The sequence below is a fragment of the Enhydra lutris genome, unplaced genomic scaffold (assembly GCF_002288905.1).
Source record: "Enhydra lutris kenyoni isolate GAN:26980312 unplaced genomic scaffold, ASM228890v2 scaffoldscaffold5, whole genome shotgun sequence".
NCBI lineage: Eukaryota > Metazoa > Chordata > Mammalia > Carnivora > Mustelidae > Enhydra > Enhydra lutris.
Genome location: NW_019154089.1, coordinates 14,596,555 through 14,620,105, shown reverse-complemented (window position 1 = coordinate 14,620,105; position 23,551 = coordinate 14,596,555). Strand labels below are relative to the sequence as shown.

The 23,551-nt window shown below is 52.2% G+C and overlaps 1 protein-coding gene across 5 annotated transcripts in view; it reads left to right on the top strand.

Annotated features, from left to right (window-relative positions):
• LOC111141117 (histamine receptor H2) overlaps positions 1 to 23,551 on the top strand; it is a 55,403-nt gene that overhangs the window by 5,711 nt on the left and 26,141 nt on the right. For 2 of the 5 annotated variants that reach the window (XM_022493461.1, XM_022493463.1), the window contains exons 2-3: positions 15,523 to 15,642; positions 16,117 to 17,693. In XM_022493461.1, coding sequence (XP_022349169.1) covers positions 16,618 to 17,693 — 1,076 coding nt within the window. In that variant the 5' untranslated portion in view covers positions 15,523 to 15,642; positions 16,117 to 16,617. Of the gene's footprint in view, positions 1 to 7,697; positions 7,919 to 15,522; positions 15,643 to 16,116; positions 17,694 to 17,785; positions 17,878 to 19,375; positions 19,535 to 23,551 lie in introns of those variants that run through there. The other 3 variants (XM_022493460.1, XM_022493459.1, XM_022493464.1) reach the window with 3 other exon arrangements.

The following is a 23,551-nucleotide window of genomic DNA, read 5'->3' as shown; positions in this document are numbered from 1 at the left end:
GAGAATAATCTAACTTCTAAACCCGCTGCCCTGGGGGAATCAGGACAGGATTCACAGAGCTGGAGGTAGAGGTGAATGGGGAGGGTTGCAGGTAGACAAAGAGTGTTCCAGGTGGAGAAAGAGGTGTACAAAGACACAATGCTGCAAAATCTCCAGATGTGCTCAGAGCACACAGGACAGCTAGGTTTTGCCGGAGGCGCAAGGGGCATCGGAAAGAGGTAACAGAGGAGTCGACAGGGCTGGACCCCGCAATGCCAAACTGAGGAGTCTGAACTCTGTCCTGTAGGCTGGGGAGCGACACAAGGATTTCGAGCAGAGGGTAGAGGTGACCAGGTCGTGTTTTCTAAAATGTCCTTTCCCCAGATAATGTGGAGGCAGGTGGGGCTGACAGGAGAGCCGAGATCTGGAACAGTCAGGACAGCCCGGCTGGGACAGAAGCTGGAACACTGCAGTGGGAGAGAAGGGGACAGATTTAAAAGCTGTTTGGAAGGTGAAAGCATGTGAGAAGGGCGTGGGTCACAGGAGAAATGGGAGACTAAATAATGACCAACGCAGGAACAGTGGATGCCAGCTTCCTGGGGTGCTGGCTACAACAGAGAGGGCACAAGGAGCTGCCATTTGGGTATGTCACTGTCCAGCTGCCTGAGGGTTGGATGGTAGAAGCAGCAGCAGGAGAGGGTGATCCCAACCCAGGGATCGGGATGTGCAAAGGCACTGAGGTGCGAGAATATGGAGAGTTGAAGGATGAGACTTTCTGGCAGGCTGGTACACAGAGGGCGTGATGGCAGGAGAGGAAGGAAAACTAAGGCTGAAGAGGGCAGGAGGGATGGAGACATCAGAGGGCTGTTAGAGCCCAGAGCAGGAGTCCAGCAACAGTGCCAAAGACTATCACTGCCTGATGAAGAGCATTCACTCCCCATGAGAAGGCTGGTTGCTAGGGTTAGTCACCCTCTCCCAGGCTCCTTCCCACACTCCCGGGGCAGAGACAGTTGGATGTCAGCCCAGTTTTCAAGCAGGAGGTAAGCAAACTCCCCTGAGCAATGGGCCAATGAGTTTGATGCTGATCTGGGGCAAAATTCTCAAAGCAATCATGAAAGAGGGCGGGTGGCTAGAAAAGGAAATAAATCCTCAGGGCTGACCCGGCTTTCTGAGAACATCAACGACACACTGAGCTCCTAGCCCACAGGTGGTGGAGGACTTTTGCAGGGAACCATAAGATATTAGAGAGAGAGAGAGAGATTGCATTGAAAAGCTTGGATATTTTATTTTATAGGCAGAAGATTTCATTTAAAATCCAGATTTCCAGGTTCTCTTGAAGAATGTGGCCATCTGGTGGTGCTAGGCCCAGAGTGACCACAGTGACCACCCCTCTGGCCAGTGCAGGCATCCTCTTTCTGGGTCACCATGCCCATACCCCACAGTCCCACAGTGGTATAGACTGTTCACACACACCTGCCTGGCTCAGGGAGACACGACCATCCTCCTAGCTTTCCCTTTCCCTGCGCTCCCTAAATTGGTCCTGGGAGCATGACTCTTTGGGTAGGCTCCATGGGAAAAAGAGGGCAGAGTGGGATTGGTCTCTGGGACCTTATGTGGCTTGTTGAGAGCCCTCCAATCCCCAGTCTCTCTCAGTCCCAGCACTTGCTGATGGGCTCCGTTAAGTGCACCATTAAGATCCTGTACTTCAGGCACAAATTCGTTTTTTTGTTTTTTGTTTTTTAAGTAGGAACTTCAACAAATGTCCGCAGAGCCCATTTGGGAAAATACTGCTTTTGCTAAATGTTTATTAGGTAGTTATGTTTTCTTTTTCTTTTCACTTTCTGGTTAGAAAAAACATCCATGCAGTCAGAAGTACAATATACAAAGGTCTTCAGGGAGATCCTCACTCCACCCCGGTCTGCATCTGCCCAGTCCCCTCTCAAAAGAAGAGGTCGGTCACTTTTGTTTGTTATGATGTATCCTTCCAAATTTTCTTTGTGCAAAAATATACGCACTATAATATATGTGTGTGTGTGTATATATATATATCTGAGTGTTTTTGACTTAAGTGAAGTACAGCATACACAATTCTGTATCTTTGTGTTCTTTTTAGTCACCGTAGAATTAATTCTCAATGTAGAAAAGTTGGAATAAGGAAATTTGAAGGAAGACGTAATAAGTCATACCACCATCCAAAGAAAACACTATTCCCAGCCAGTCTGCCCTTCTAGACATAAATGTTGGCTGTTTTTCTCCCCTGTAGGTTGACAGGGTAGGAGTTCTTAGTTATAATCGTCTCTTAGATACAATTTCAATCTTGCTTTTTATTACTTAAAGATAAACATTTTTTTTACTATTTCATAGTTTCCAAAGTGTTACAGTAATAGCTATCAGGATTCCATTATGACAAAATTTCTCCACCAGTCTTCTAGTTTTAAACACATCACGGTCATTTCCAGTATTCAGCAGTCATAAAGAACACAGTGAAACCTGCAGTTTGTTCTGTAACTGGATTGGGCGTCTCCGGGATGCCTGAGACTTGGGTCAGATATTGAAGAGTCATGGCTTGGCCCCCCAGGGCAGAGGCTAGGAGCTCGGGGTGCTACCAGGGGACGTAGCTAAGAAAGGAGACATGCTGAGGTCATGGAAGGAGAAGGGACAGGGCAGGCCAGAGCCCAGTGGGGAACTAGAGGGAGACGGGCTCTGGGTCAAGCACTGTGCTGTGTGTAAGCAAGTAGAGGGCTCACACCCACTGAGCCCCAACTACCGGGACTTTGCCCACTTTTGCCCGTTTCTTCCTGACGACAGTCAGACAACGTAGAAACTCTTGTCATTTCCATTCTGCCCCTTGAGGCATCTGAGGCAGGGAGACCACACCACACCACTGCTTGCCTTGGCCATGGAGAGAAGCAGTGGGGAAAGTTCTATAAGTGCCTTGCTCTGAAGCCTGCAAGCCTCTTGGCAAGGCTTGTGCGGTTGAGGTTATTGTCCCCATTTCATGGGAAGGGAAATTGGGGCTCTGAGCCAGGTCTCCTGGCCAGAATTGCCTCACTGGTAAGTAGCGGAGCTGGAATTAGAACGCACTACACCTGCTGGGAAGCACCCTTTGTTTCACTGGGGCGGGGAGGCCAAGAGGAAGAAGTGCTAAGGGCCGGGCCAGGGGGAAAAGCCTGCTAACTGACACAGCGTCCCCCCTGGCCTGGCAGGTTGTCCTGGGCTCACCGGGAGCTGCCCGGCACCCAGACTGTCCCCGCGGAGACCCACAGTGCTCATTCCTTCTCCCCATCTGGCCAGCTGGGGTGCCTTCTCTCCCAGAAAAGGCAGGACTCCAAGACCAGGGTTTCTGAGAGAAGAGCAGAGAACGGCCGTGGGGAAGGGAGGGACGCTTGCTAAGGCCGCCACCTCACTTCCAGGCTTGTCTTTATGTCACAGCTCCTCTTCCCAGCACTGCACGCTATAGTACCATGCCCGTGCCCAGATGGAAAACCGAGCCTCGCAGAGGTCCCTGGCTCCTTTCCATGGCACAATGGGGGCTTCTTGCATGAGCCAGATGTTTCCTCGAGGGTGGGGCAGGCAGCCCTGGGGTCCGGGCATGGACAGGAGTGGTCAGCCACACGGATGTCAACGTGCTGCCCAACCAGCAGAGAGAGGGTTCCCTTTTCAGTCCTCCAAGCCTTCCTGTCTGCATCCAAGGGAAAGTATCAGTTTGGTGGCCGTCCCACTTAAACACCTCTCCAGCCAGGCCAGTCTGCCTAGAGGCTGGCTCTTGGCGCAGCAGTGGCCATGTGGAGTGTAACGTTTGTTAATTGCCACGTTAAGTTTCAGGGTGACCTATTTGAAGGAAGGTGATCCTGTTGGTGATTGCAATGATGAGACAATCCCGTTTGCAATCAATTCAATCACTTCCGAGAAAAATATTGCATAAAAAAACAGAACTGGTATTTTGTGGGTTTGGAAAGGATCCTGGAGGTGGTACGTGAGCGAATGAGGTTTGAGAAACAGGAGGTAGGGTGACTGGGTAGGTCAGTCAGTTAAGCATCTGCCTTCGGCTCAGGTCCTGATCCCAGGGTCCTGGGATCGAGCCCCGCATCAGGCTCCCTGCTTAGTGGGGAACCTGCTTCTCTCTCTCCTTCCTGCTTGTGTGTTCTCTCACTCTCTCTCTCTCTCTGTCAAATAAATATGTTAAAAAAGAAAGAAAAAGAAAGAAAGAAAGAAAGAAAGAGAAACACAGGAGGTGTGGGACAGGGTAAGCTGTGGGGAATGAGCAACAGACAGCTCTACCCGCCTCTGAACAGCTGTGTGACCTCGCTAGGCAGCTGGCCTCTCTGGGCCACATTTGCAAAATGGGGTAATAGCAACTGCCCCACCTGCTCCACAGTGTAATCCTACAGGACCCAAAAGGAGGCCATGGGCACATGGAGGGGCCATGAAAAGTGGGAGAGGACAGAGAGCATTATGTAAGACAGCCCATGTATGTGAACATTCGCGGCCAATGCTGGCTGTTTGCTGCCGCCATCGTTAAGGTGACCCTGCCAGCTGCAGGCCTGTCACCTGTAGGAGCAAGTTGTACCTTGTCAGAAGGGCAAAACCTGGAGTGAGGCTGGGGGAGAGAAGAACAGAGAGGGATGGGGATCCCATGTTGGCGTGGGCAGCTTCTGCGGCCCAGCTCCTGTGATGGTGGGGGCTGAAGGTAGAGGGAAGGCAATTTGGCGTTGGAGATGAGGATGCAAGGACACTGACGGCAGCAGTGATGGGCAGGGCAGTGGTGGCAGCGACGGCAGTGATGATGGTGAGGGGTCCGGTTGGAGGGCCTGAGGGCTGTTTGATCATAAAGAAGCAAAAACTCAGGAGAACGAGGAGCTCTGTCGAGCTGCCTGGAAGTGGGGACTTTGTTCTATAGGGCTTCAGAGCTTTAAGCAACCTACAAAAATGTCTGCAAACTCCTACAGGCACGTGCGCGCGCACGCGTACACACACACACACACACACACACACACACACACACACCCCAGATCTAAAATACAAAAAGAAAACCACAAAATTGCAAGTAATAAATGTTTAATTGGCTATCTACAATTGTGCCACTATGACAACTGGTCAGTGGCAGCTCATTATACTAAATAGCTAAGTACACATTCTCTTTCCTTTGGAATACGCATTTATTACAATGTGTTTATTATGCAGTGGGCTATGCCTCCAAAACAAAGAGTGTGTAGGGCTCTATAATATCTTTAAATGGCTGTAAGTCGCTGGCAAATAATTTCTGAGATAGTGAGTCCCCCGTCATTGGAAGTATGCAAGGCAATTGGGGATGACTACCTTTCAGGGATGCCATAGAAAGGTTCTTGACCCCAGGGTGACCGCTGAATGTGTTTCTGCCCAGAACACTCCTATGTTGTTCTTTAAGGAGCTCATGATTCCGTCTTTTCCACCCCCTCTACACATAACACACATACATAATGTCATTGGAAGAAATCTTTGAGATATTCTAAGCCCATCTCCACACTTGTCTGCTGAGGAATCTGAGGATATGGAACTTGTTTGAGGTGACACAGACAGTCAGAGTCATAACCAGGGACTCAAACTCAAGGTCCAAATTCCCAACCCAGCGCCCTCTCCGCCTTACCCCTGCCCCCTGGATGGCAGAGATTTGGGACCCCCTGCAAACACTGGCAGTCTCAGTCTCACCTCCCTCAGAAGAACCAAGGCAGAATTTTCATTTGACCAAGTCCAACGCCTGCCCTGAAAAGCCCTTCCCCAGGCCTTTCCCACACTTGTCAAGCCTCTGCTGGCCGTGGACTTTGGCCAAGTCACAAAAACACCATAAACCTCAATTTTCTTATCTAGAAGATGGAAGTGAATAATGGAATCCACATAACAGAGTTATTGCCAAGATTAAATGGGATAAAGTAGGTGAGGTGCTCGGAACATCGCTTGACACCTTCGAAGTGCCCAGTAAATGGGATGTTATATAGTTAGGACGCTCGTTTTCAACATGCATTTAGTCAGTCCAGCCAGTATTAATGGAGCCCTCATTAGCTGCCTGTCAGGGAGCAAGACAGAGAGGATCCTGGCCCTCACGGCACCCACGTTCCAGTGGGGAGAGAGATGTGGTGAGCAAGTAGAGGAGGCAAGAAATATGCCAGGGGTGATGCCTAAGGATTTAGCTGAGCATCTACGTGGATGAAAGGGAGGCAGGGGCAGGAAAAGAGAATCAGAGGTCTCTCCCAGCCCTGCACTTCCCAATTTTACACATACTCTGAGGCCACGACATCCAGAATAGGCAAATCCAAAGAGCCAGAAAGCAGGTGGGTAGTTGGAAGGGACCAGGACAAGAGGGGAAGGTGAGTGACTGCTTAATGAGCGTGGAGTTTCTTTTTGGAGCGATGAACAACTTTTGGAAACACAACACTGTGAATGTACTGAATGCTGCTGAATTATACACTTGGAAACGGTCAGTTCTCTGTTATGTGAACTTCACCTGGATTGAAGCAAAAAATGAAGGCGAAATAAAGACTTTCCCAGACACGGGGTTACGGACATTGGGGAGGGTATGTGCTATGGTGAGTTCTGTGAAGTGTGTAAACCTGGCGATTCACAGACCTGTACCCCTGGGGCTAATAATACATTACATGTTTATAAAAAGAAAAATTAAAAAAAAAAAAAAGACTTTCCCAGACAAACCATAACTAAGGGACTTTGTTGTCACCAGGTGTGGCTTCGGGTTCTAACATCAACCATTAGCAGAGGCCAGGCAAACAGCGTGGGCTCTCTCACGGATCAGAAAACACCTCAACAGGAACTGTTCGCACAAATAGAGAATGAGCTGGACCAAGTGCATGTCTTGGACGCTCGGAGACTATGGGACCAGGCCTGCTTCCAAGCCCTGCCTGCCTCTTTACTAGCTGTGTGAACTTGACAAGTGACCTTAGCCTCCTGCACTTGAGTTTCACCGTCTGTCAAACATGAATAATAATCATATTGGCCTCACAGAGAGAGTAAACTGTCTGTAGGTGCTCAGAAAATGGAAGTGATCAGTGTCCCAGCTTGTGGTCCCATGTGTGGACCTCGTGTCCCCCTCAGTGCCATGCCAGGGTGATAGCAATCACTGTCCACTTTGATCCCACCGCCTTACTCTCCGGCTGGGAGCGGGTGGGGCTCTCCCCAACCTGAGCAGCCCCAGATTCCAGACAGCCTTCAGATCTGTTCATCTCTCAGCCTGTACAGAGGGGGTGCCAAGGGGGGTGCAAGGGGGGTGCGAAGCTTGAAGTAAGACACACCTGAGGAAGAAGGAACACACTCCCTGGCTTTGGGCCCCTGGAGGAATGGAAGGTGGAACCAAAGCCCAGATGACTGGTATCCAGGACTTTTCTCTCCAAAGAACAGTCTCAACCAGAAGCCCAGAAGCCTTTTCCTGCCTATAGGGCTTTGACTGCATGTCCTGCCCACTGCCGGGAAGGGGCTAGAAGTCTGCAACCACAAAGACGAAAGACTAACATTAATGTTATTGCAAAGAAGGAAGTGAGCGTCTCATGTTGTAGATGCCCAGGCTATCACACCATCTCTTTGAAAAGCCCAAATGGTCATTTCTTTCTCCACTGGGGAAGATAAACAGGCAGTGGCCCAGTACAGGGACCCCGGAGTCCCACAGACCTGGATTCAAATCCTGACTTTTCCACTGAACGGTGTTGAGACTTTGGGCAGTTCCTGAACTTGTCTGAGCCATGGTTCCTGCATTTGTAAAATGCAGAAGAGATTTTTTGCCTCAAGATGTTGTGGTGAAGTGTGTAAAGGACCTGATGCTTATAGAGAGAGAGCCCCAGGCCTGTTGCGAAGTAGGAGCTGTGTCCATGCTAACAAGGAAGGAGCGTGTCCTCACTGATGGTTCACTGACTCGGGTCAGGAGAGCCTGTTTCCAGATGGCCTACCAGTTTCCTGGGTAATCTTGGGCCTGATGATTAAAGCTTCAGTGGCTATCCATTGCTTTCAGAACTAAGTCCAAACTTTTTTTTTTCATTTTTTTATGTAAATTCAATTTAACTAACATATACTGCATTATTGGTTTTGGAGGTGGAACTCAGTGATTTATCTTTTGCGTGAAACACCCAGTGCTCATTACATCACGTGCCCTCCTTAATGCCCATCACCCAGTGACTCTCTCCCCACTCCACCTCCCCCCCAGCAGCCCTCACTTTCTTCCCTAGAGTTAAGAGTCTCTTATGGTTTGCCTCCTTCTCTGTTTTCATCTTATTGTATCTTTCCCTCCCTTCCCCTATGTTCCCGTGTTTTGTATCTTAAGTTCCACGCATAACGAAATCATACGGTATTTGTCTTTCTCTGACTGCTACGTCCAAACTCTCTAGAGCTCCATCCCCGGCTCCAACTTCCCCTGAAGAATCAGCCAGAGAGGCTGGCGGAGGCCAGATCCTACAGGGTGTGACGGGCATCGTCCTCTTTATGCAAAGAACAGGGAAGCATTGGAGGGGCACGGCATGACCAGTCTGACTCCCAGACCTGGCCATGATTGTGGGGAGAGGATGGTCCCTGAACGCAATGAGCTTCACGTGGAGGATTTCTTGCAAGAGGGCTCCTGGACTGAGCGGACCGAGTGCCAGCCCTGGCCTGGAGCCCTTGACCAGCCACACAGCTAGTCCTGCTCCTCAGCGTGGTTTGACCACCCAGCTTCTATCCCTCTGTGTGCTGTTCCCTCTGCCGGGCATCCCCTGCCCCTTCCCTTCCCTTCTCCACCTGTCAAGCCTCGCAGCTGCTAGGTTTCAAATCGGTCATACATACACGAGGTAAAAAGATTCAAAAGGTCCCAAAGGGCATATAGTGAAAGAAGTTTCATGGGGCACCTGGGTGGCTCCGTTGCTTGAGCGTCCTGCTCTTGGTTTCAGCTCAGGTCATGATCTCGGGGTCCCGAGATCAAGCCCCACATTGGGTTCTGCGCCCAGCGTGGAATCTGCATGAGATTCTTTCTCCCTCTCTCTCTCTCAGTCTCTCCCCCCCTCGGGCTCGTGCTCACTCTCTCTTTTTCTCTCTGAATAAATAAATAAATCTTAAAAAAAAAAAAAACTTTCTCCCACCCATGGCTCAACCCCCAGGTCCCCAGAGGAAACAGCTCCCTTTTGGCAAGTCCCAGTACCCTTCCTGAGCAGTCACGCGGAATGCGTGGGTACACACACACATTCCCCCTTTCCCATCCTACTCGGCACATGTTTGGAGACTATCCGATGTGGGCCCAGACAGCCTACTCAGTCTTTTGATGGCTTCACTGCTTTGTGTCCTCTGCACTTTCACGCCATTTCCAGCTTTGGCTAACCCAGTCAGTGCTGTGGGGAGTCACCGGACGAGTTCCTAGAAACACAATGGCTGGGTCAGGAGTCTGAGTGTTCTTAACATGAACGGGGGTTTCCAGGCTCCGTAAAGTGTCATGTGCACACACACAGCTGTCACCTGCCACCAGCCACAGAGTCCAACTTCGTTCCTCCGAGTTCCCACAGTCCCTTGTTGTCTCCACCACAGCTCCTGTTAGCCATGCCTGGGCTGTGTCTGAAGTGTGGGCCTGGGACCTGCCATGTCCCCAGGGGGGTGATCTCCTACCCCAGCCAGGCCCCTGGGGGATGGTAACAAGGAGACCCGGAGCTCCTGGAGTGTAACAGGCGTCAGCCATTCTTAAATGGAGCTGCACCTTGGCCGGCATCTGTAAGCGGGAAGAAGGGATCCCCAGGGAAGACCGAGGTCATTTCAGTGCTGATGGACCAGCTGGGCCTCAGTCCCGTTTGCTCTGCACCCCATGTGGTGTATGTGCATATGGCCACTCTGGAGATTTAAAGGCTTGTCTTCCCTCCTTAAGGAGTGGAAGTTGCCCTGCTGACAGAAATCTTTGGGACTCCTGACAGGGACAGAGTTCTGGAGGGTCTGCTGCTGGGACTACTTTCTAAAGCCCTCAACACCAGGCTCCTAGGACGTTTGGAATGGCCAATTATAGGGGGGAACTTTGAAGAAATTAGGGCTCATAAAGTCAAGGAACTGCGTTTCCAGGACCCAGTGACTTCTGTCTCATAACCTGTGAGGATCACAGGGGGGTGGACAGCAGGGCCCAGCTCAGACCCACCCCCACTGCCACAGCTCACCTCCTGGTATAGACAGCAGGACAGCAGGGAAGCACGCCCCTTCCTGCCTCCCATCACATTGCCTTTCTCGCACACTCCCCCTCTACCTCTGAGGCTTCCCATGGCTCTGGGGTTAAAATCCACCATCTCCCTCCTGGAGCTTTTGTGTGAGCTCTTCCCTCTGCCTGTTTGTCCCCCATTTTCTTCGAGTTTCCATCTGTTCTGGTGTCTCAACTCACATATCCTTCCTTGAGAAGCCTTCAGTAACCCCTGGACCAGGCCACCCCCCACCCCCATTATATAATCTTTTATCTCTATATACTTCCCATTTATACATAGAACTCTTAATGCAACTGTAATTAAATGAACAGTTCTACAGTGAGTTACTAATGTTCGGCTCCCCCACTGTACTAGAAGCTTCTAGATGTGTCTGTCATGCTCACTGCTGTGTTCCAAGATCCCAGCATATTGTCTGCACCTGGAAGGCACTCAGTAAATACACGGAGTGCTCATGGAATACTTAATTCCTGGCTGTACAGCTTTAGACAATAATACAGATAACATCTGGGGAGAACCTGCCACGTGCCAGGTGATAGGTTCTGCATTTTCCCATCCACCAAGTGAGGGAGGGCGTATTATCTTAGAGATTTTACAAATGAGGACACTGAGGCTCAGGAAAGTGCCCAACTTCAGCTATGAAATGGCAGCACTGGACTTAGAACCCCGATCAGCCCAGAGTCCTTGCTTTCGGCCCCTGGGGCTTTCCTTCACTTATCATGCCTACATTTGCAGAATAAGGATCCACTCTCCCCCTTCACAGGGCTGCCTGCCTGGATCACCCAGGAGGGATCTGGCAGACGGGAGTTGTCTGATGAACCCCGTTTTCTTTTCCTAGTGTAAGTTATTGCTTGTGACACCAGACTCATCCGTCAGGCCCTGAGAGGAACCCCATCAGATAAGGCTTAACTGATCCCGGCTTGCACAGTGCCAGCCCCCTGTGTCTGGAGCTTAGATACTTAAACATGGAAAGGGGAACTTCATTTCACTTCCCAGGGAAAAGGGAAAAGAAAGTGCTGGACTGAGTTTGATAAAATTTGAAAGGGAAGGTCCCCAGGCCCCTAGATCAGTGGCTTTTCTAGAAGGCCCGACCCTTCTAGTTAGCAAACAGAATCTACCACCGGTGGCATTTCTTCTGGGATTTTGTCTGTGAGGAACAGTGAGAGGGAAGTAGAGGCACGAGGCAGGCCTGGGTTTGCCTCTGGGCTTCACCAGTGCCAGTGGGGCTACGCTCGACCCTCCAAGCCCCCATGTTCTTTGTGCTGCATGGGAGGAGTGAGGAGGGAAATGATATTCTGGACCCCAGCTACTACAACTCAGTTCCTAGGGAGACATATTCTGATGACGAATCACCAAGGACCTCCCACCCGCTCAGGAGGAGAGTTTTCTTGGGGGCACTAAACACCCAGGGTTCTACCCAGCGCACCCTAGAAAGCCCAAGCCTGGGCTAGAAGTGGGTGCAACTTGGGGGCAGAAGTGAGAGGATGGAGCGAGTACCTCTAGGAGCTTTCCCGGCTGAGATAGCAGAGGAGAAGGGAAGAGGGGCATTCTAGGCAGGTGGAACAGCATAGGCAAAGGCACAGAGTCAGAATGGGCCTGGCACTTTCAAAAACCAAAGGAATGAAATGTCCCCAGTGCTGTGTTTCCCAAAGTGTTGTCCCAGGACACGGAAGTGCACATGGTGGGCAGGAGCTGAGACGAAAGAGAGGAGACAGAACCAGGTCATGAAGAACCTTGAATGCCACATCAAGGATCTAAACTTAGAGGCCAACTGAAGCTGGTAACGGAAAGCGGATCAGCCCTCCCCCGCACAGAGCCCAGCATGGCGGGTTTCAAGCACATCAGAGAGTGCAGTGAGTGCACTTATCACGCTGGGCTGGGGCTGCTCCTGAGGGCTAATTGGCCAGCATGGCCTCCCCATGAAGCAGACTCTGAACTGGGCCCCACTCTTTGTTCTGGCTACATCTGCGAGGGGCTGATGGCAGGTAAAGGTCAGGAGCCTCCCCAGGGGGCAGCGGGGAGTACTGCGGCCCTGAGCCAATTCTCCAGCAGGTGCATTTTGAAAGGCTCTTAAGGCAGAGATGAGAAGAGGAAGCAGTGGGACACGGGCAGCTGTGAGACACACCATCAGCCTACGAGATGGGGGAGGAAGGGGCTGAAGACTGTCTTAATGAGTTTCATGTGATTTTTCACACAGAATGAGAGGTGAACAGTCAATTATCTAATCTTCATGGACAGTTGGATAAGATCTATTGTATATTGTGTTGTTTTTTCAACTTTTTGTGTGAGAAAATGTTCACCATAAGATGCTGGGGGAAATAGGCCCATTTTCACGTATTCATTCAGACACTAACCAGACCCTTTGAATCCCAAGGTGAATACCCACATATTTCCAAGGTGGGGAAACCACACATGCACAAACACACACACACACGCTCGCACTTCATGTACTCTGTATTTCCCTGTGTTATATAGACAACAGAAAATGTTGGCTGGGTGGATTGATGGATGGGTGTGTGGATGGATGGATGGGTGGGTATGGGTGGATGAGTGGGTGGATGGATGGAGGGATGGATGGCTGGGTGGTTGGACAGATGGGTGAGTGGGTAGATGGGTGGATGGACAGATGGATGGGTGGATGGATGGGTGGGTGGGTGGATGGATGGATGGATGGGTGGGTGGACAGACAGATGGACAGATGGATGGATGGATGGGTGGGTGGATGGATGGGTAGATGGACGGATAGATGGTTGGATGGGTGGGTGGATGGATGGATGGATGGATGGGTGGATGGACAGACAGATAGATAGGTGGTGGATGTGTAGATGGGTGGATGGGGGGGGTGGAGAGAGGTGGGCAAGATCCAGGCCTTGCAGGTAGGCAAATTAGCCCTGGGAGCCATATTAACACTGCAAGGCAGCAGGTACCAAAGCATAACTCGGTACAAAGCACAGGGGAGAATGCTTCTGCCTCCAGGCATTTGGGAAGGCTCTAGGGAGATCGAGGTGCTTGAGCAGGGCCTTGAAAGGAGAGTAGTTGAAGTGAACACAGGTAAGAGCGGGGCTGCAGGTGAGGGAGACAGCAAAGGCAGGATTAAGAAGGTGTGATAGGTTTGGGGAAAGGCTGGGTTAACTGAATGGCAAAGTTAGGGGACAAGTATAGGGATGTTTGATGAGATCCAGCTGGAAGGATGGGGTGACATCTGATTGAGCACAGGCATTAAGGCAGGCTGACGGGATGTGAGCTGAATTTGAATCCAGGCTTTCTGGCCACTTACTAGTCCTGTGACATCACTTGGCCCCTCTGAGCTTCACTCTTTCAGACTTAAATGGGGCAATGATTTCCCTCACTCATGGGTTATTGTGAGGATAAAATGATATTTCTTTTAATATGTGATCTCACCATGCCCAGGGCGATCCCACAGTAAGGATTCACCATGATCTCTCAAGCCATCCCCTACTGCTGGACACTCTGATGGGTTTTTGCTTTTTGCTGCTTGCACACCTGCTGTCACAGATGTCCTTCATACATTTAGTCCGGTAGAGGCTGTATGGCCACAGCACAGGTTCTCAAAAGAAGGAGTGAGGTCTAAGTGACCTAGAGGGGTGTCTTTATACAATAAAGGAATTAGGGAAACAGAGTTGCTCGGTAATGTGGAGAGCGTGTGTGCCTGTATACACAGAGAAGCCCAGAGCAAGAAGGGAAGGCCTCCGTCACACAAAACCGTCAGCAACAGTCACCTCCTGGGCATGTGTGACAGCCCAAACAGTCGTCCTTTCCCTTATCCCTCAGGATACTGGGTTTACCGCAATAAGCTTGTCATGGCTCTGGAATTTTGGAAGGGAAGTTCGAGAAAGTGTTTTTGTGTTATCTGTGATGATGAAAACAGTGACCGTGATCTTGTAAGGCTGTGGCCTCTGGGGCAGTCACTCTACCCACAAGGTACAGGGTGGAATGAAGCTCCATTCGAAAATTCCTGCCTTCACGATAGGTCACCGGAAACTCCAGGACCTGGGCTATAAAATAGAAACACGACAGAAGTGATTCTTTGAGATTCCATGAAAAAGGGACCGCCACTGCTCCGTTCATCCTTGTGCCCCCAGCACCTAGAACAACATTTGTCATGTGTTAAGTTCTGAAAGAAACACTGGCCAAAAAGAACAGAGGGAAGGAAGAAAAAGAAAGAAGGCAGGGGAGGATAGATTTTGAATTATGCGAGAGGCTGCTTCCTTCAGATCTGAAAATCCCAAACATTAACTAAAATATTGGTCCAGGGCCAAAATACCTACACCTGGCTGTTAAGAAACTCGGGAAAAAATTTGTTATCAGAAATAGGGATTCTCAAAAAAGATAGCCTCGCTGCTATCTCCTCCACAGTTAATTAAATGTACCAGGGAGAGCCATGCTGCTTGCGTTATTTATGTAATGAAAAGATCTTCTAAAAATAATACCCAGAGGCCCGGCTCGCAAAGCCTGGTGGCTGATCCAGCTGGAGCGGCAGAAGGTGACCAGGAGCCGTGATCCTTGTCCCAACACAGTGGTTATGATTAAATGATGCTTCTCATATTCAGGTTGCAAAACCGCTCCAGGCCAGAGCCTCGGAGAGGTTTAATTCATGTCACATGGCGATGAGCTTGCTTCTGAGAGGGATTCCACTGTCATGCTGATTTCTGCAGGCTCCCAGATCCCAGTAGATGGCCTGCAAGCTGCTCTCTGGAAAACCAGGATCAGCTTGCATGAAAGGGAATCAGCAGGGCCTCTGTGTTTCGTCCATTGGAATCATAGAATTTCATCAGGAGAAGGGGATCTTCTGGGACTTGACAAGAAGTATTGTGTGTGCAGCCTTTCTGCTGAAGTGAGGTTTGCACTGGGATAGCTGGAAGGAAAGCAGGGAGGGCTGAGAGGATGGGAGGGAGGGAAGAAGAGAGGAAGGAGCCAGAAAATACCAAAATACTTGTGATAGAGACAAAATGGGATCAACGGTGGCCAGCCACCCCATGGGCTGCCAGGCAGCCACTGGAGAGATCAAGTCAGTTCTGCACAGGCTGACCGGCCACACGCGCTGCTAAATAAGAAAAGGAAGATTGAGAGTGATGTTTGGAGCAGGTGTGGGCAGGGGGTGCCGTTGGCAAACTATGACAGCAGACTAAATCTGGCCCTCTGCCTGGTTTTGGGCAGCTCATGAGCTAAGAATGGCTTTTACATTTTTAAAGAGTTTGCAAATGGTTTTAAAGAGTTGGAAAAAATCAAAAGACGCATCCTATTTTGCGACACGTGAAAACTATGTGAAATTCAAATTTCAGGGTCCATAGTAAAGTCTTATGGGAGCACAGACACACTCATTCATTGGCACGTTGTCTCTCCATGGTAGGTGCTTTCGGGCGATGATGACAGAGCTGAGTAATTCCAGCCGAGACCTTGGGGGATGCAAAGCCGAAAACATTTGCTACCTGGCTCTCTCCTGGGAAAGTTGGCCGGCTCCTGCTTTACGGTATGATGACGTTTTGTGAAAACCAACAGCATCAGACACTGTTCTCAGTGCCTTATCAGAGCAAATTCATTGCATTTGCTTATTTATTCACTCCTTTGATCATTTATCCATCAGATGCTTAATGCCTGCCTATAGGGTCAGGCACTGGGAACCAGCAGTGAACAAGCAGACGCAGCCCCTATTCCTGTGTTTAGAATCTGTGTCTGGTTCTTTCTTTCTCCTGTATAAATAGTCCCACCCCTCCAACCGTATCTCGAAGAGTGACACAGGGCTCCAGCCCCTTGCATCCTGGCTCCCTCTCTCCTCCCTCGTGTATCCTGGTTGCCTCAGTCCCTCCTAAGGAGAGGTATCCAGATTGGCCCCGTGCCTCCTGGTGTTTCATAGCGAGGTCAGGGTCTAGCAGGATTCCTCTCGAACTGGTCATGCTGTTGGTCTGGTTTCAAAGTGTTCAACGCTCGATGCTTGCATTTTCAGCTCCTGTTCACCAGTGGTCCTAAGAGGCAGATGCGGCTCCCCTTAACCTCCGGCACGTGGGCGGGAACGTCCACCAGCTATGGAAAGGGATGCGGCCACACCTCAACCTGATCCCTCCCGCATAAAACCAAAGCCACCTCCAGATACAGGCTCCAGTGCCTCCGTGTCTCTATGCAGAACCTGGAGAGTAGAGACCTGCTCCAGTCCCTGGAAGAAGCTGGGTCTGCAGGCAGTGATTTGAGGACTGGAATTTGAACCAGAAACTTTCTCCTTTTGCTCTTCTTCGTCCGTACTCATGCCCAATACCTCCAAGGAGACTGCTTTATTTATTTCTAGAAGAACAGTATCGGGGCAGTCATTGTCACCTCCCCACGTCTGGACATTTTCTTTGGGCTCCATTGGGAGCCTAGAGCCCAGCGGTTGACGTAATTGACGCACTGGGAAGGTGAGCGAGAAGTGTCCAGGGGCCGTGGGCGGAGGACGAAGCTGGAGGGTCCCAGGATGGTACCTAACGGCACAGCCTCCTCCTTTTGTCTGGACTCTCCCCCGTGCAGGATCACTGTCAGCGTGGTCCTCACCGTCCTCATCCTCATCACCATTGCCGGCAACGTGGTGGTCTGCCTGGCTGTGGGCCTGACCCGCCGGCTCCGCAGTCTGACCAACTGCTTCATTGTGTCTTTGGCTATCACCGATCTGCTCCTCGGCCTCCTGGTGCTGCCCTTCTCGGCCTTCTACCAGCTCTCCTGCCAGTGGAGCTTCGGCAAGGTCTTCTGCAATATCTACACCAGCTTGGACGTGATGCTCTGCACGGCCTCCATCCTCAACCTCTTCATGATCAGCCTCGACCGGTACTGTGCAGTCACGGACCCCCTGCGCTACCCCGTGCTGGTCACCCCCGTCCGGGTTGCTGTCTCTCTTGTCTTAATTTGGGTCATCTCCATCACCCTGTCCTTCCTGTCCATCCATCTGGGGTGGAACAGCGAGAATAAGAACAACAGTTTCAATCACACCATCCCCAAGTGCAAAGTGCAGGTCAACTTGGTGTACGGCTTAGTGGATGGGCTGGTCACCTTCTACCTGCCGCTGCTGGTCATGTGCGTCACCTACTACCGCATCTTCAAGATCGCCCGGGATCAGGCCAAGCGGATCCATCACATGGGCTCCTGGAAGGTGGCCACCGTCGGGGAGCACAAAGCCACAGTGACACTGGCTGCCGTGATGGGAGCCTTCATCATCTGCTGGTTTCCCTACTTTACCGTGTTTGTTTACCGGGGGCTGATAGGGGATGATGCCATCAACGAGGCCATTGAAGCCGTTGTTCTGTGGCTGGGCTATGCCAACTCGGCGCTGAACCCTATCCTGTATGCCACGCTGAACAGAGACTTCCGCACGGCATACCAGCAGCTGTTCCGCTGCAGGCCTGCGGGCCACGGGGCCCCGGAGACCAGCCGGAGGTTTGGCAGCTCTCAGGTGGCCAGGAGTCAAAGCCAAGAAGTTGTGCGGCAGGAAGAGAAGCCCCTGAGGCTCCAGGTGTGGAGTGGGACAGAGGTCACAGCCCCACGGGGAGCCACAGACAGGTAACTGCCCTGAGGGTGTGTGGGTGCGGGACAAGTGCCCGGGGCGGGGGTCCCCAGCGATGACGACCGTGAAGGTGGTGGTTGTTCCGCAGATGCTGGTTGAACATTCTGTGCTGGGAAGTCTTTGTGAGCTCTCTGCAAACCTCATGTTGTTCCATCCTCCCAATGGCCTCCCCATCTCAAGGTAGAAGCTTTGACTTCTGTTTTTTAAGGGACCACATTAAATCTCAGAGCATGTGGCCAGGGCCACACAGCAGGGACCTGGACAGAGAACCCTGACTCCAGAACTTATGGGCCCTTTATTCCTAGTGACGTTGTCTTTACAGTCGGGAGTCCTGAGTTCGAGGCCCAGCTCTGCCACTTGGTTAGTCGGCTGAGGTGTTCACCCAAGCTCTCCGGGACAGCCCTGAAATGGCAAGGCACTAACGTTGCCGCCTGGGGAGTGACCACAAACCCAGCCTGGTCCACGTTAGCTGAGCACCTATGAGGGACCCACTCTTCCGCCAGAGCTGCTCGGGTCAGAGGAGAAAGGGGGTTGGCCTGACCGGGAAAGCAGAGCCTTGCAAGTGAGGCTGGGGCCTTGGACCTTGTACCATTGGTCTTAGGGAAGATGGAAGGATTAGAAGCAAGGGTGGGGGGTAAGCCAGGCAGCTCTGTGCTTTGGAAAGAGAGCTCTGGTTCCCCTGTAAAGACGTGGACCAGAAGGAGGAGACGGAGCCATCAGTGAAGGGGAATGTGCCCTGACCCATGAGAGAGAGAAGGGACTAGAGAAAAATCTAGGAGACTGTTAAGAAAAATAGGCTTGATGATCATTGGATGTTTGCGGCACAGGAGATGCAAGAGAGAGGAAGCCCGAGGATTCTACCCCCAAGAGGTATCCAGGCTGAAAAGAGAAACAGCATGGGAATGAGATGTAGATGCATGCATTGGTGGCAAAGCCAACACCGGGCATTAAGGGAAAGCCCACCAGAGACCTGAGTGGCTCCGAGGAAGGTCGCCCATAGCCTGGAGAGGACACTGCCCGGTCTGCGGGCACTCTAGCTGCAGAGATGGCTGGGCATAAGGGTGCTGGTGGAACGCCTGGCATGCAGCAGTGCTCAGCAAATGTTGCTTTCCTTACTCTTCCCGCAGACAGTGACTTTGCCTCCCCAAATGCAGGTAGTGTGCCCCCATCCACCCACCCACCCATCCATCCATCCATCCATCCGTCTGTCCCGTCCATCCGTCCATCCATTCATTTACAAACATTTCTCAACTTCCCACCACGTGCTGGGAACTGTGCTGAGTCCCGGGGATGCAGAAATGACATTTTGGGTGATTTGTTCTGATGCACAGGCGTGGAAAGTCAGCTGCATAACCCCGCTCTCAGCTCTCAGTTCTCCCACCCTCCGTGGTGTGAGCCAGTCCCCGCCTGTCCATGGGGCTTCTTTTTCCTCATCTCATAGAGTGTGGGGTCTGTCCTCATCAGCCTGCCCTGCTCGCCTCCCTGGGTTGCCTGTTGCCCAGGCTCTACAGCCCCAGTGGGACACTTGTCTCCTCTCAGTAACTAGCATCAGCTGTGAGAAAAGCCTGGACGGATGCCACAGCCCCACACCCTCTGGGTTCTGGTTCCTGTGGAGCATTGTGGGAGCAAAACTGTCCAGCCAGACCCCTGGGCCTCATGTCCCCTCTGGTCCTTGCAGCAGCCAGGTGTGGAGTGTCCTGCCATAGACTTGGGTCCCGGGCCCTCCACCCCTCCACTGCCAGCCTTCTGGAACAAGCCTCATTGCTCCTGCCTCCAGCCTCCTAACCTTGAGACTCTCCCTCTCAAATCCATCCTCCAAACCACCCAGCAATGTCTCTCCAAAATGGAGATCTGGAGCCTTCCACATCCGGCCCTGATGGGTAAGGCCCCCTCTGACCATGTCGTTCCCCATTCCCTCCCTCATTCAGGAAGCAGCCTCGAGCATGAAGCTAAGTTAGATCATGAAGCAAACAAAGAACAAATCACAGGGAGTAGACCCCGTTGAAGGCCGTTGACACGATTCAGCCTAGTCATGTGTGGCGCTTCCCCACTGCTCTCACCTGTGCAACCCCCTGGTGGAGAGGCTACCTTCACCCCTAATCCTTAGGGAACTACATTCAATAAGCACTTAGCAATACCAGCCAGCGCTCCTCGGACACCCACTAGGGGCCCACTGTACACGTTTGCCATTGTTTCCATGTACAGTCCCTCTGTGGGCCTCCCATCCCCACCCTTGTGCTGGGTGCTAAGGGTGCAAAGGGAAATAAAGCAAGCTCCCCCCCACCCCACGCATCGGTCTCGCCATCTAGCTGCAGCTCGGTGCAGCACATCCCAAGGATTGAAGCCCCGTGTGCTGGAGGCCCAGAGGAGGCTGTGTGGGACCCAGGGAGCCCAGCCCTGGGAGCAGACCTCCCAGCTGAGCCTTAAAGGCAGACGGGAAAGACCTTTGTCATCCAGGGTGGCTCTGGACCCTTTGGACTTGTGACCTCATTTCACTTTCCCCACAACCCTATGCTTGTTTAATCTCCACTTCACAGATGGGGAAACTGAGGCCCAGAAAAGATAAGTAAATTGCCCAAGTGACGCAAGCTATGTTCTGAGTCAGCTGAAGCCATGTTCTGAGCAACAATAGAAAGAGCAGCCCCTCCCCCCGACTGGCTGTCCCCTGGGTGCTGGGCACACTGTGGACCAGGAATGAACACCTCTTCTTCCGGTCTTCACAGCCACCCTGGGAGGGGGCTGTAAGGCTGAGGTCAGCCGAGAGGCTGTGCCCGCCTGGGTCACACACAGCAGCCACAGAACCAGGACACACATGCTCTGGGTGGCCGTGGCTGTGCTCTGCCCTCCAGGCCCTGGAGACAGTGAGCAGAGGCAGAACAGGGAGGTGAATCAGTTGGATGGATGGGGGCCTGGGAGGGCTGAAGGAGGCCACGAAAGCCAGAGATTGATTTTCACACTGAGACTGCCAGGTCATCAAGTGGCCCTCTGTAAGGTTGTCTCCCAGCTTCCCTGATGACCGATAGCCGTGTCCTTTCTGCTTTCCGGCTGGGGACAAAACTCAGCCTTGACCTGACCGCAGGCCCTTATCACTGCTGGGGTCGGGGGAGGACAGGGGCGGGGGATGGTGGAGGTGTGCTCTGAGTACAGAAGTCTGAGGGCCTAACTGGACCTGCCCTTGGGGCAGGGTGGGGCCCAGTCAGGGGCGAGGTGGCGCCAGCCAAGGGGAGACTCCAGGAGGGAGTGTGGCCCTTGGCACGTGTCCGGCAGTGCACCTGCCTGGGCTCGGCTCAGTGACCTCCACTGCTCCTGCTGGATATGGGTCTGTGTTCATTTCCTAGGGCTGCTGTAGTCTTTGGTGGCCGAAAACAAGGCAGACAGATTCTCTCACAGTCTGGGAGGTCAGTAGTCAGATCAAGGTGCTGGCAGTGCTGGTCGCTCCGGGGCCTCAGGGGAGACTCCATTTCCGTGCCTTTCCCAGCTCCCGGGGCCGCCTGCTCCCCTTGGCTCGTGAGCACTCTCTCACATCTTGCCCCTCTTATTTCCTTTGACTATGTCCCATCCATAGTCAAATCTCCATCCACTCTCTTATAAGGGCTCTTATATTTAGGGACCACCAGGATAATCCAGGATCCAGGATCACCTCCCCATCCCACTTTCCTGAACATAACCAGATCTACTGACTCCTTTTTATGCCAAAGAAGAAAATGTGCTCAGATTCTAGCAATGAGGATGTGGACATCTCTGGGGACCGTGTTCAGCGACCCCAAGTCCCAGTGCCTCTTGTCGTTAGAAGCCCTACCCTCCTCCTGATCTGTTTCTTGCCAACATCCCCCGTCCCACACCCACCCTCCACCCACTTCTGTCACAGCCAAAACAGACCACCCAGAGCCCAGGATCCCCAAGCACCCAGTAAGGATTTGCTGTATGCCCAGCCCTGCTGGGGGCGTAGCGGTGAGCAGATCAGAGGCTCTCCTCCCTGAGGGATGATAGTCTAGGGCAGTGGTTCCCAAAGTGTGGGCCCCAAGTCAGCTGCAGGCTTCCAGAAGCAAAGTTTGGCCAGCCTCGGACCACATAGCCTCAAACGTGGCAAAGCAAGGATTCCAGCCCAAGCCTGTCTGACCCTAAAGCTTGGGGTCTTTCTATAGCAAAACACAGTCTGGACTCCACTGTCTGCACTTAAATGGAGTCCAGACTCGGTGGTAGTCCCATCGACACCAGGTGAGGGAACTACGATCACTGGGAAGCAGGTGATCTACCCGAGGCCCAACATAAGCTCAGGAGGGGCTGGAGATAGACCCAGTACTTGGACCCATGCCAGGGCCCTTGGGTCCTTTTCCCACCCGCTGGCTTGCTCCGGGTAATCTCCCAGGGCAGGGAGATAATATTCACAAGCGCCTGAAGTATCAGCAGCCTCTCGTGGGCGTGGCACTTCCTCATTCCTGCAGAGCGTGTGGAGGCTAGAGCCAGAGTTCTGGAAAGACCCTGGGAGAACAGGCAAGGTGGCCCCACCCCTCCAGCCAGCATTCCCCACCAAGAGGTCCCATGGCAGGGGTCCACTCGACCCCTCCTATCTGCTCTCCTGCCTTCTGCAGCTAGAGAGCGGGTTTCCACATGGAAGTGGGACCATGCGCTGTCCCTCCTGATGCTCTCGGAATAAAACACCCAAGTTCTAATCCTGACCTCCCAGGATGGAGGTCCCCTTGCCTCAGCCCAGACTGTCTAATTCCCCTTGATGCATTCTCTGTGTTTCAGGCCTGCACCCTCCCCCAGCGGGGTACTCTCCCCAAAGGCAAGCCCGTGCCTGTGCTGTTAACAGGATAGGCACGCTAACCCTGTTGAATGAATGCATAAGTGAATATCTAGTTTTATTTCCCCAAAAGCCCTAAGAAGTACGTAATACTGCCTCTACTTCAGAGATCAGGAAACCAAAACCCAATGAGGGAAGTTCCAGCAACTGGCAGGAGCTCAGAAATCCCTGGTTCCCTTTTCTAATTCAGATGTCACAGTGGGTTTCCCTCCAGATAGTGGTGTTGGGGCAGGGCTCCAACCGCAGGCTCTGAATCGGACTTGGAGAGGGAAGAGGCCGCTTCCCCGAACAGGAGTGCAGACCCTTCCCCTGGCTATGTTACTCACCAGCCCAGACAGGGGAGGTGACTTGGGCAAGGACACAGAAACTGAGCTTCCGAGTGGGGTGGGGGTCCACAGTTCTGACAACCTGATGCTGGCCTTTAGGGCTCCACAGTTGGTCTGGCCAGAGGTTGGGGGCACAGGGGAGTATGGGCCTGACGTCATTGGCTGCTCCAAGCCCAGGCTCTGCAGATGAGCCCTGGAGCCCAGCACACACATTTCCTAAGAAGGAGTGCTGCTCAGGCAGGAAGTTCCCCATAGCCTACCCCGCTAAGAGCCCAGATTTGCTCTCCTGTATCATCCGGGTTCTAAAGTAGTCTAACCTTTTGCCACACTGGTTCCAACCTCTCTTAATGGCCTTCATGGTGCTCTTTGCAAAGGTGGCTGGAGCTCACACCCAACGAAGGGTCTTGGCAGCCCCACTGCACTCTGGAATCCCACTGGCTGCTTTGTCACCTCTTCCCTCTGTGCCCGGCCATTACAGCACAAGGCTCTTGGGGTGTTCTCCTGTTTCCAGAGTGGAACTAGGGAGCCCCAGTATGAGTCCTGCCCCACCACTGCTTAGGGGTTGGTGTGGGTTTATTTCTGGGCTCTCTATTCTGGATCCATTGATCTATGTGTCTATTTTTATGCCAATGCCATACTATTTTGATTGCTATAGCTTAGCAGTGTAGTTTGAAATCAGGGAGTGTCATACCTCCAGCCTTGTTTTCTTCCTCAAGATGGC